Source organism: Squalius cephalus, assembly GCF_949319135.1.
Source record: "Squalius cephalus genome assembly, chromosome: 18".
Lineage (NCBI taxonomy): Eukaryota > Metazoa > Chordata > Actinopteri > Cypriniformes > Leuciscidae > Squalius > Squalius cephalus.
Genome location: NC_137139.1, coordinates 30691169 through 30703621, shown reverse-complemented (window position 1 = coordinate 30703621; position 12453 = coordinate 30691169). Strand labels below are relative to the sequence as shown.

General features: G+C 35.4%; 2 protein-coding genes across 2 annotated transcripts in view; one reads left to right on the top strand and one right to left on the bottom strand.

The window, feature by feature from the left end:
* Positions 1 to 1021, bottom strand: part of gpx7 (glutathione peroxidase 7) — a 5081-nt gene extending 4060 nt beyond the window's left edge. The window contains exon 1 of the mRNA XM_079850116.1: positions 816 to 1021. Within this exon, the coding sequence (XP_079706242.1) occupies positions 816 to 950 (135 nt within the window). The 5' untranslated portion in view covers positions 951 to 1021. The remainder of the gene's footprint in view (positions 1 to 815) is intronic.
* Positions 1022 to 2126: 1105 nt separating this feature from the next.
* The window catches only part of tut4 (terminal uridylyl transferase 4), a 40837-nt gene continuing 30510 nt past the window's right edge, over positions 2127 to 12453 (top strand). Inside the window, exons 1-4 of the mRNA XM_079849940.1 lie at positions 2127 to 2312; positions 6493 to 6955; positions 8720 to 8862; positions 12325 to 12441. Of these exons, the coding sequence (XP_079706066.1) occupies positions 6556 to 6955; positions 8720 to 8862; positions 12325 to 12441 (660 nt within the window). The 5' untranslated portion in view covers positions 2127 to 2312; positions 6493 to 6555. The remainder of the gene's footprint in view (positions 2313 to 6492; positions 6956 to 8719; positions 8863 to 12324; positions 12442 to 12453) is intronic.

The window sequence follows — 12453 nt, the reverse complement described above, 5'->3', positions numbered from 1 at the left end:
CTAAATTAACTGGTTTTGGTCAAGTCAAAATATTATTTAAGATACCCATTTGTACAAGAATGAAACTTTAGCTATAGATTCACTATAATTTTCAATATAATATAATACAATACAATATAATTAATATACCGGTAATATAATATAGTTGCTGATTGGTATCAGATTTCAAAGATCTACGAATAGCTTTTCAAAGTTATTCAACATCGACACCTAGTGACTCAAAATGAGTTGTGCAAACTCAGTTCTGTTGAAAACCACACAATCTATTATTTTATGCATAATAAATTATGCGTAAAAAAGCAGTGTAGCACAACATGTGTCTTTTCTAATGCTTTAAATCATAACATGTAAATTGTTACTCTTAATAATGTTTGCAAAGTTAAACTTTATAGGCCAACTGTTTAAATCTGGACTAGTTCGACATTCAAAACCAATCAATTTGATTTCGTTCTGTTTGAATGTGCATGCAATACTAATCTCTAGAGCATTATTTAATGCAATAATGTCTGTTGATATAATTACTGAAAGTTATTCGGAAATGCAGGAGTTATCAAGAGTGAATCACAGCAGGAGCTGAGATGCATGAAGCTGCCACGTAGACACTGAGAATGAATGAAGAACCACTCCAGTCTGCAGGTTAGTAGTTTGTTAGAAAGAAAATACTTGAAGTGAGGGAATTCTACCACAGTATTAAAGCACGCATGCATCCGGAGAAAGCCACACAGTGATGTCACGTTAGTATCGCAGGCTTTTCTTACATGCACGTTAGTTGCATCTCACGTCTGCAGCATCAGAGCTCATTTCTGGAGACTCACCGATCCTCTGTATTTATCCAGAGAAACTAACCTCCCTCTGCTGTTCACCACCTTAAACGTGTAAAAGTCTTTCTGTTTGGCCTCAACCAGACATGATAAAGTCAGCAAAGTAAGTGCTCTTAGAAACATCCCCATAATGCAGTGAGATGAGATTCCTCTGATGTAGAGAAGACAGATAAGTGAACGGGACGGTCCGATACGGAATGAAAATCAACAGACCTAGAGCGGAAACAGAACTTTAATGACGCGCGCGCCCCGAACAACCAATCACAAGCTTCCTCATTCCTCTGGACGCGAGCGAACGCTTGCAACTTCATTAATGTTTTCACACACTGCATGATAGTTACGGTAAAAGTTTTAAATAGCCCACTAGGCTGGCTAACTAGGGTTTGTTGAATCAATAGTCTATTTTTAAAATATTGTTTTATTTTATGAAAGCACAGGGTCTTCAGTTTATTTCTCTAGTTACATTTAATAGGCTACTTAAAGTCCCATGGTCTCGAGTTTCATTTTAGAGTTTGAAAAAAAAAAAAAAAAAAATTCTTCCGCACTTTTAAATATTAAAAGGCTATTACATTGTTTTGTTTTGTATGGATGGATTACAATGCAATGTTTGCTGTATTATGTAGCATTAATAGCCTTGATGATATTCTAGAAATAAAAGCATCTATGTTCGTGTGGAAAATAGGCTAGTTAATATTTGCTAATAATTTATATAAATCAATAGTTTTTATTATCTATATAGCGCTATTTAACTATTTGCAGATATTTATTTAGCTACAAAATTACTTCTGTATATAATAATAGCCTATTTTTTAAAAATATATAATCATATGTTATGTTTTATAAATATGGTTTTTAATATGCATATTGACACTGAAACAGTGAATTCAGCCATACCTGTTGAATATAAGATCTTAATACGATGTTTGTCAAAATGGTCAAAACCCAAGAATGTGTTTTTAACCTGGTGAATGTACCTTATTTGCAAACTTAAAAGCATTATTTTATACTATGAAAATACAGTAAATGTAAATAATCTAATGGTAAATAATGGTAATGGCATAATCTAAATATATCCCGACGGTCCAGGGGTTCTTCTTTTCTAAAATACGGCAATGACAGGCTACATATGTTTTCAGAATCAACAATAAACTTTTGGTTTTCTTTTAGAGTTTTTGTAGGCTAATTGTGTTGTTTGGGCCTCAGAGCGCCGCCTGTAGGCGTCACTTCGACGATGTGGCGCGTCGCAGCGTCGCGTCGGTCTCCAGTGTATTTTCGGGTTCTCCCCCTGCCGCACTGACGCGGCCCACAATGCAGCGCGCGAGCAGAGTTAACATGGCGCGTGCGCTCACCGTCTCGAGCAGGGCCGAAAACAACAACAACAACATCATCAGCGCCGGGATACATGGCGTTTAACGCGACGCCAAACCGTCCCCGCTCCTTATGATCGTTCTCAGCATGTACTGCTGATCTACCGCACATTTGTGAATCTAGGTAAGACAGAAAAGTAAATACACAAGTGAGGAAGAGGTGCGCGAGACGTCTGTAGCGCAGCGCGCGAGCTAAGTCTAAATACATTGACAAAAGTTTAGGGAATCACTATAAAATTAGACTTTTTGTGAATGATACACAGTTCTAAGTGTGTATTACTTGCATGTAAATGTGTTCTACATGTAAGTATGGAGGTAATGGTGCAGTGCTAGTGTTTGATCATTACATGCAGTGTTTTTAGAGTGGGAATAGGAAATTAGAACCGAGCAATAACATTTAGGATACGATATCAGGGCAGGTAACTTACATGTATGGTCTCATAATTAATGTTAGGACTCTTATGTATGACTCTAGTTCCTGTACGACTGTAGTTTTGTGCTTGTTCAGGCCTACAGGTCGTTAAACTTGTGAAAGATTGAATATCTGTGCACATGATACAAACACATTATTTTTTAAATACAACGTCTAATGCTTTAAATAATTAAATATATTGATAGCTAGTATGTATTATATATTTAACTTCAGACGTTATAATAATAAATAGTTATTCTAGATATATTTGCTTAAATGTATGTTTGAAATCTTAAGACTTTATAAAAGAAAATTGCTCGGTAATGATGATGTAATTTCTTCCTAGCAGTAATGCTGACCTAAAGCATACTAACATATTACTCTGATCATTTCTGCAGTGTAAAGTATATGTACTGTATGCATTTGACCCACTAAAATATACAGTATATAACCAAGCACAATGCACTGCGCTTTACCTTACATCTCCAGTGTGATGAACTGAAAGTAGCCTATATCAGCTGTGAATATTGCCTTTATTGCTTGATTATTTAACGACAAGAGCTTGGGTTTCGATTCCCAGGAAATGCATGAAATGATAAAATGCTTGAATGCATTGTAAGTCATTGTAAGTTAAAGCATGCCTAAATGTATACTACAGTCTGTACTAAGTAATTAGTAGATAATTGTTCTGTTGTGACATGTTCTAACGAGTAGCATACTAACTAAACATACTGCTCTTTCTGAAATATAAAGTATGTTGTGCTCAGTGTAAGGGAAATGTTGAATATGAAGCATGCAAATGATTGCATTTCATGTCTGTATTCTTATATTCATATCATATCTGTAATGCATACATTCATGTTGTATTAAATGTGTTGAGCGGGACAGGAGATTTGAAGCTGGGTCAATGACAAATAAAGCTTAAAAAAATATATTTAAAAAAGATATATATTTTCAAAATTGATGTAATGCATTTTTTTGAGTCATGAACAGTGTTTAAACAAGTTTCAATTAGTAAACAATATTTACTAACGTGTTTAAATTAATTTTTTGACTTTTTTTTTGTCATGTGGTACAACCAAATATTTGTGTGGTTTGTGTATTTTATTCATATTAATTTATAATTATTGCATTCTAGTGGCTAGGTATTTTAGTAGCCTATCTTTAGCATCCGATTTTACTTTTAAAGACAGAAAAAAATATCAATGTATAAATATCAATATATATAAAAAAAAATAAAAAAAAAATATATATATATATATACCAGTAAATGCGTTAAATACAATAACTAATCACAATCTAGTTTTCAGCCATTTGTTCACTTTGACCTATTATGTGTTGGTTTAAATCTAGAATTTACATGGTTGCACCACCTGATGTATATCTGTTGTGCCACCTGACAACATTAATAATAAGAGGGAATATGCTGAATACTGGACCAATTACATTTAAAAAATTAAATGCTAATAAACGTGTACGTTTTAGTTCACAGTCTCTATTGAAGTAAAAGTAGCAAATTGATCAAAAACAGTAAATCACATGACCTCACATTCGGAACGTAGGAATAGACTGGAATAGGCTACAGTTACTAACATTTAAATTAATCATTGATACAATGTAGAGATGCACAATATATCGGCCACCATATCGGTATCGGCTGATATATGATCATTTATAATGTTATCATTATAGCCACGATAAGAAAATTTGGCTGATATATTAAATCCGATAAATCCGACTATTTCCTTCAGCTGAGATGCTTCAGATGCGCACTGTTCAACATGATGGTTTGGAATTGCTTAAAATATATTTTGAATCACTTCAAAAAAGGAAAATATAGTAAAGTTCAATATGTGCACTTGTGCAGCGCAAGCGCAATGAGAACATCATAATTGTGTGCTTGGTACATGGCTTTTAATGGTGAGATTTTTGTTTTTGTAATCAGGCTCTCGAAATGTATAAAAAAAATTGGATTTAGATTTATCGGCCAATATATTGGTTATCGGCTTTCAAATAGAAAAATTATCGGTTATCGTATCGGCCAAAATTTTAATTTTGGTGCATCCGCATCGCTAGTACAATGCATTTATTGTGTACGTAAACATATTTTACATTGGACTTATATTTTGAAAAACAATGCCTGCATATTACATCTGTAATGACATCTATAATCACACTGTTGACCTTTACCCCTTAACCTAACCTTAAACCTACTCATACCACCAAACGTGTCCTAACCTACCCGTATCCCACCTCAATAGTAGCACAAGTGCTTGGCAAAACAACACAAACAAGTTCTTCGTACCTCACAATTTTTATTGTGTGAGTACATTGTAGTTAAAGACACCTAATAAAAAGTGTGACCGATTTTCCTTTACTTGATGCGATAGTGGCATGTAAAATTATTTAAAACATTATCAAGAAAATAATTGAAAGTTTAAAACATCTTTAACTTAAATCTAACATTTTAGAACAATAATTCAATGAATACGCTTAAATGTATTATTTATTTAGCCTAAATAATGTTTAAAAAAAATTATAAAGAAAATAATTGAAAGTTTAAAACATCTTTAACTTAAATCTAACATTTTAGAACAATAATTCAATGAATACGCTTAAATGTATTATTTATTTAGCCTAAATAATGTTTAAAAAAAATTATATAGAGACATTTATTGCAGTTGCACCACCTGACTAATTTGACATTGAACAGCTTCTACTTAGACGTCTCTATTAGCTTTTGCCTATGCTATCAAGTTCATACTTAACAAATAAGTTTGATAAAATAGCATTTTCCTAGTTTTACATTGGTTGTACCACCTGACATGGAAAGTGTACCAACCATATTTATTGTTATTACCTTGTCAATTCATAATAAAAGAGCCATGCTCGCTGTTGTGCCACCCTGACATTTGAGAATAAACTATTTGCCGGACAAAAGTTTTTCAAAGATCTTAACAGCTTTAAAACTACTGATATTTATTAAATTTGTTTATGTGAAAGGTTTCAAACATAAAATTGCCATAGTATTTTATTTTGAAAGTTTTCTTTGTGTGGATGTTGCGCCACCTGACATTTTGAGGGTTTAAGATACCAAAACACAAAATAATATGCATTATTTGAATGTACTGAAAATAAGAAACTAAATAGGTTTTATTAGAATAAAGTGATGCATGTCATGAATTTATCGCATTTTAAAAAAAGGAAATAATGCACTTGTACACCAAAATATGCACGTCATGTCATTGACCCAGCTGGAGATTTATCCTTTGCATTTGAAGTTCTTGAATTGGCGACAGGATGTTGAGACCAAGAATGTTCTTGACAAAGTGACATGTTTTGAGAAATGATCGTGAGAACTATTTTCTAGCCTCAAGCTGATGCATTTTAAATCTGATTGATAAGAAATGTTTATTTTAATGGTTGAATTTTCAGTGTACATGGAATACATAAACATAATGTGTGTGGAATAATGTGTTCGACATTGCAATGTTCTCGACTTGACTTTGCATTTCTAGTGTGATGAGTTAACCTGAAATAATATCAGCTGCAATGCTTTATACATTTTTTTAACCTTTTGGCAGTCATATCAAATAATTAGACATTTTTGTGAATTAATGATGCAAAATAGTTTTTTATTTCCTGGATCCAAGATCATGACTTAATCATGACTCGTTGAGTTGAACGTGCAAAGTATAGCAATATACTAATTGAAACATTTACATTTATCATGGAATAATGTCTATTGGTTCACTTACTAGTGGGTTAATAAATAGTAGGTTTTCATTAAGTACTAAGCTAGCATTCCCCAATGTCATCAAAGTCTCCCTGAACTTTCCATACACAAACATTTATGGATTCCCACAAACTGATTATCATGATTCCATTCCAGAAACCTTCAACCCAGAGCCCTTTGGGCTTTTGTTCAGTCTCGTCCGGAGAGAAGTGGAGTGGCATGGAGGACCCCAAAAGCCCCGTGAAGGTGGTCAAACCTTCCCGCTCGAGCGGGGGCAAGGCGTCGTCCTCCAAACCCCAGAGGGAGAGCGTGAAAGTCCCCAGCCGATGCAAGGACGGCGTCCCCAGGGTGAAAGAGGAGATCCAGGGTGGCCACACCGGCAGCCCTCAGGAGCAGGGCAAGGGCAAAGCCCGCAGGCTGACGGGCAGAACTAATTCTGGCGAGAGGGGGAGAGGGAAGCCCCTGCCCAGTGAAGCCCGTCAGCAGACGCAGGAGAAGAAAACGCCGGTCCGAAATGCCGGTGGACAAGTCAAGGATGGGGGAGCAACACTGCTGACCAGCACAGCACAGGACAGCTCAACACACAACACCACCATCACAGCTAAAGAGAAGATACCTGGTGAGAAAATACACACCAATCATCATCAGATGTTGAATTTTAGAGTGTTTTTACAGTTTTTTTTTTTATTGCTGATATCTATACTGGAGTGACTATACAGCCCACTAGCGGGACGCCTAAGTTTACTTCACTATATTATAATTAAATCCTAATCTAATCATGACAAACTCTATATCTATACTCCTAAGTAGATATTTTACCACTATTTTTTGTTGCAGATTATGCAGGAACAGTAATAGATGAATTTATGACGAGTGCACCTCAAAAAAATCTACATCATGACTGGAGTTCTGGGGCCGTATTCACAAAGAATTTTAAGGCTAAAAGTACTATAACCAACTCCTAAAAATAATGGGCGTGTCACTCGTAACTTTAGGACTCCTCATTTTTTTCACTAAGAGTAATTCACGTAGCGTTTTAGCCCTAAAAGTAGCACCTAAGTCTGGGACAGCTTAAAAGAAGTCGAGAGGACTCCTAACTCACTAAGACCTATTCACAATCCGCTTTTTGTGGCATTTCACGTTGCGATGTTTTGAAATGCGTATGCGGCGGCTACAGGAGCTTCCAATCGCGAGGGAACAATTTTGCATTGTAGGCATAACTAGGGACGCAATAACGCCACCAACAACAACCAAAACTAGGCTACTCATTGCATGTAAACTAATTGTAACGTTTCATTGTGAATCAAATTAAAATGTTCTTCTCTTTGCAAATGTAGGCAGAGGCATATAGTGACAGATTAATTCAATAATGTTGCAAAGATATTGCATCAATCCATATGTTTCATTAGGCTACTAGGCTATTTGTTTTGCCTTATTCATTTAGGCTATTTATTCAGTTATTCATCATCTTCCGTCCTTCGCACTACTTGTGTAGCGCACGCATTCTCAGACCTGTCACCTGTCACTCAACATCGTAGGGGAGGGGTTTGGAATCATTCCCGCGTTACAATCATCAGCCAATCAAGGTGGTCACTTCAGTCAAGCTCGTGCATGAGTAATGACGTCATCCATAGCAATGAAGACTCACTCTTAGTTTAGGAGTTGTCATTTTTCTTTACTAAGAGTAGGTCTGAAAGGCGTTGTAAATAACTTTTAAGAGAAAACTCCTAGCTAAAATCTTTTAGTGCGATTTAGGAGTACTCCTAGTGGTAAGATAAAATGCTTTGTGAATACGGCCCCTGACCTTTGTCACAAAAAGTTGACTCACTCACTTTTAATAGGCTAATTGAAACTTTGTTTTCATGCTAAAAGTTCATAATAAAATATATAATCTAGTATTTGTCAATAAAAAATTATAAAATAATATTATCCTCTAAAGTATAATATTATCTTTTTTTATCACCTTTTTTTTTTTTACATCACATATTTTTAGTAGTTATCATAAATTAGGTATCATTCGAAAGCTTACAAACTCAGAATTAATCTTGTGAAAACCGTTTTGAAATTGGACGTTGCGTTACCATAGAACCGGTACTGTGAATTCTTTTATCGGGCTCCTCCCCTTTTGGGCATTGTCAAGTTTCATAATTTATGATCACAACCTTTTTTAATCTTGACAAAACACATATTGTCAGAAAGGTTCCATATTTTATAGTTCCAAAAAAAAGATACTTAAAAAACGGAAAGTGTTTATTATCTGACAAAACTGTTAACGTGTTCTCTGTACTAGTATTGGTGTATTTACCGGTTTTTTTTTTTCTTTCTATGGCAGTAAAGTTTTATGTTTGAGTTTGTTTTTGCTGTCTTTTCCTTTAAATCTCAGGTGTGGAGATCTCAGATCGCAGACAGAGGGTCGAGGTCGCAGCAGAGGTCGTGGAGGTGGGAAACCTGACCTCTGACCAACAGCTGGGACTCAGACAGGCGGAGGAGAGGCTGCAGAGAGACTACATACACCGGCTGCTCAAGGTAACACACATTCCTGCACACAATTTGGATATGAAAAATTATAATAATACAATTAATATTTTTTTTATAATTATTATTACTAAATAGAAATATAAAAATTACCAAAAAATAAGAAATACTAAAATAAAAATGGCAAAATAGAACTGTAAAATTACAAATACTAATATTTATAGCTGCATTGAACTTTTATTTTGATGGAAAACCGCAGGCAGCCCTTAACCTTTGAACAGGCAAGAGTGGAAATGATCAGCAAAAACATAATTTCATGTCACTTTTAATTTAGTTAAGTAAAACACATCCAAAGGCATTTTTGAAGTATTTGATATAGTTTAGATTTTATGAGTTATATCTCCCAGGAATGCGTTGCCCTATTTGAGTAAACAAAAAATCCATGGGTGGACATGCTGGCTTAAGGTCAAACTGACAAAACGAGCACAGAACATTTTAACCTAGTCATGTGACCCACACACTCCAAACAGACTCAACTATGATAATAATAACAGCATTAGATGAAAAATGATTTCTCTAGAGATTAGAGAGTTTGTATCTTGTGGTGCATGTTGCCTGTTTAAGGGTAAAAGCTTCTCTTTTGTTGATGAGTTTGGGAAGATGTTTTGGCTTTTGCAATGATGTTGCAAACGCATGTTAAAGCAACCCAAACTCAGAGCAGATGGATAGATGAGTTGGTGTGAATCAGTATTTACTGTGAACTGAGCCACTTTGAGACGCTGCAAACACCAGGGCCCGTATTCATAAAGAATCTTAATGCAAAGAGTAGCTCCTAGTGACAAAATTCTAAGAAAATTCTTAGAAATGTGGGCGTTTACTCTTAAAATTAAAGAAAAACTCCTAGTAAAGAAAAAAGTAATTCAGAAAGCATCTTAACCCTTAAAAGAGGTCTTAAGGTCAAAATTGTTAGGAGCACGGTCGAGGACTTTTAAGAGGCTTAAGAGTTTCTTTAGCAGAGGAGAAAATGGCAGAAAGACGAAGAGGGAGAAGAAATGTGTTGCAGACAATGGATGACAGTGAGTTAATAAGACGCTATAGATTAGATCGTGCAGGGATCATGTTTGTGACTGATCTTTTTAGAGACACGCTAATATCTCCGACACAGCGCAGAAATGCCATAGCGCCCGAAATGAAAGTAATCACTACATTACGATATTTGGCAACTGGGAAAATTCCATGTTTGATACATTAAACCAACATTCAAACCACCGCTTAAATAGACATGCCAGCAATCAGTGTAACTGGAAAGAGTGGAACAATTTTTATCATTCTAAGCAATCAAATACCTTATAGGAAATCAACAGCATGGTAAATAAAAAAAGGATTTATATACACATATATAATGTGTGTGTGTGTGTGTGTGTGTGTGTGTGTGTGTGTGTGTGAGAGAACGATCAAATAGGAAAAATTACGCATGTAATTTCAAAGTGGAGGCTTAGAATAGACCCTATACTTAAAATCACTTTTTTTTTCCTTCTTGGACAACCAACCAATCACAGTCTTCAAAAGATTGTGTCATACATAGCAACGGGGTCAACCCCGCCTCCTCACTAAGATAAAAGTTTTTGTATTTTCCTTACTCAGAGTTGCTCTCAGATCGGTCCCGAATCGCTCTTAAGCTAAGACTCCTACATAAAAGTTTTTAAGCTAAATTAAGAGTTTTCTGAGAGGATTCTTAGAATCTTTATGAATACGGGCCCAGATCATGAGCTGCTTGAATGCAAGTAAACAGTGCTGCGCTTCACTCTGAAACACGCAGCACATATTTATTTCTTTAAATGTTACAATTTGATCATCGCACTAAGCCACATCGCATTTTGTTTCGATTAATCGTGCAGCCCTACATGAAACCAGTGCTGTAGAATCACTTCTTGCCCTGTCAGTGTACAGTTGGCAGCTTTACGTTTACAAAAATATATTTTTTAATTATTTTATTTTAAAGGATTATTTTAATTATATTCAAGAGTTTTTGGCATTGTTACTGCTGTGTTCAGGATTGACAAATGAGTTATTTTTTTCAGTGTTAGTTTAAATCAGTGTTATTTTTATTTTATTTTTTTTAATTATAGTTTTATTAATATTTTTAATTGGCTTTTATTTTGTATTTTAGGTTTTCATGTTCATTTTAGTTTAATTGTATATGCTTTTGTCATTTTTAATAGATTTTTATTTCGGATTTAGTTTTAGTTTAGATTTATTAACTGTTAATAATTTTAGTGCTTAAGCTTAATCTTATTTCAGTTTAATGCCAAGGTAACTTTTCTAATTTTCGTTTAGTTTTTCAACTTATATATATTTTTTAATTAGTTTTCAGCTTTAATTCAAGTAAGAGAAATGGTGTGTCCACCAAACCTTTTTTTGGCCAGCTGAAAGCGGTTTGACGGCGCATAGTTTTTTCAGTTGAGATACTATATGAGCTATAATACAGAATTTCCGCAGACCTGTTACTAGTATCTGATTTCTCAAACAGTTCTGAATATAAAAATGTAGACACAATGTAACATACTTGCTCTGGCACTAGTTTTGGATGAAGAGATGTGCTTGTTGTTGACTTTTTTTTATGGATGTACAAGCAGAATGTGGTGGTTGGTCAGTGTGATATTTGTCCCGCCCCTCCTCCACTGTGATTGGCCGGCTGGGTCAAAAGTGACATTGAGCGCTGCGTTTTTCCCAAAGTTGAACATTCTTCGGCCGTGTGTCCACCAAAGCGTTTTTAACCAGCTGAAAATGCTAGGTGCTCTTCTGAAAACGCCTAGTAATGGGCGCTTGAGAGCGTTTTGGCAGCGCAGCATTTTTTTTTGTTGAGATGCATTACTTGTTATAATACGGAATATCCGCGAAAGTGTTACTAGTATCTCATTTCACACATATTTTGTTTCTGTGTTGATTCTATATTAAAATATTGATACAATGTAACGAATTTTCTCTGGCTCTTGTTTTAAATTATTTTGCTTCTTGTTATCCTCTGTTGACGTTTTACAAGCAGAATGTGGCGGTTGGTCGGTGTGGTATTAGTCCCGCCCCTCCTCCACTGTGATTGGACGGCTGGGTCAAAAGTGACATTGATGAGCCCTGCGTTTTACCCAAAGTTGAACATTCTTCAACTCTCGGCGACCAATAAAAAATGCCGGGTGTTCAGTGCTTCAGCGTGAAAAAAAACGCTCAGCGCCTCGTAACGCTCATGGCGTTTAAAAAACGCGGCGCTCCCATTGAAAACAATTGAAAAAATACTAACTGGGCAAAGTATCAATGTGAATAAGAGCATTTGCATTCACACTCACCAACTGATTTTACTGAATGATGGTCTAAAGCAGCTCGTTAATTGAATCTGAAACAACCTGAGCAAGTCGGGTCGTCGTTAAGAACCTCTTGATTTCTCCCGTTTGCACCTCAGATGTGTGAATTGATGTCGCATGATGTAATTTGTTTCTCTGTCTTTGTGTATTCCCACAGCCATCTCCGGAGTACCCGAATTTCCAGTATCTATGCAAACTGTGTTCAGTCCACGTGGAGAACATCCAGGGTGCTCACAAGCACATTAAAGAGAAACGTCACAAGAAGAACATCATGGTGAGAGGATGC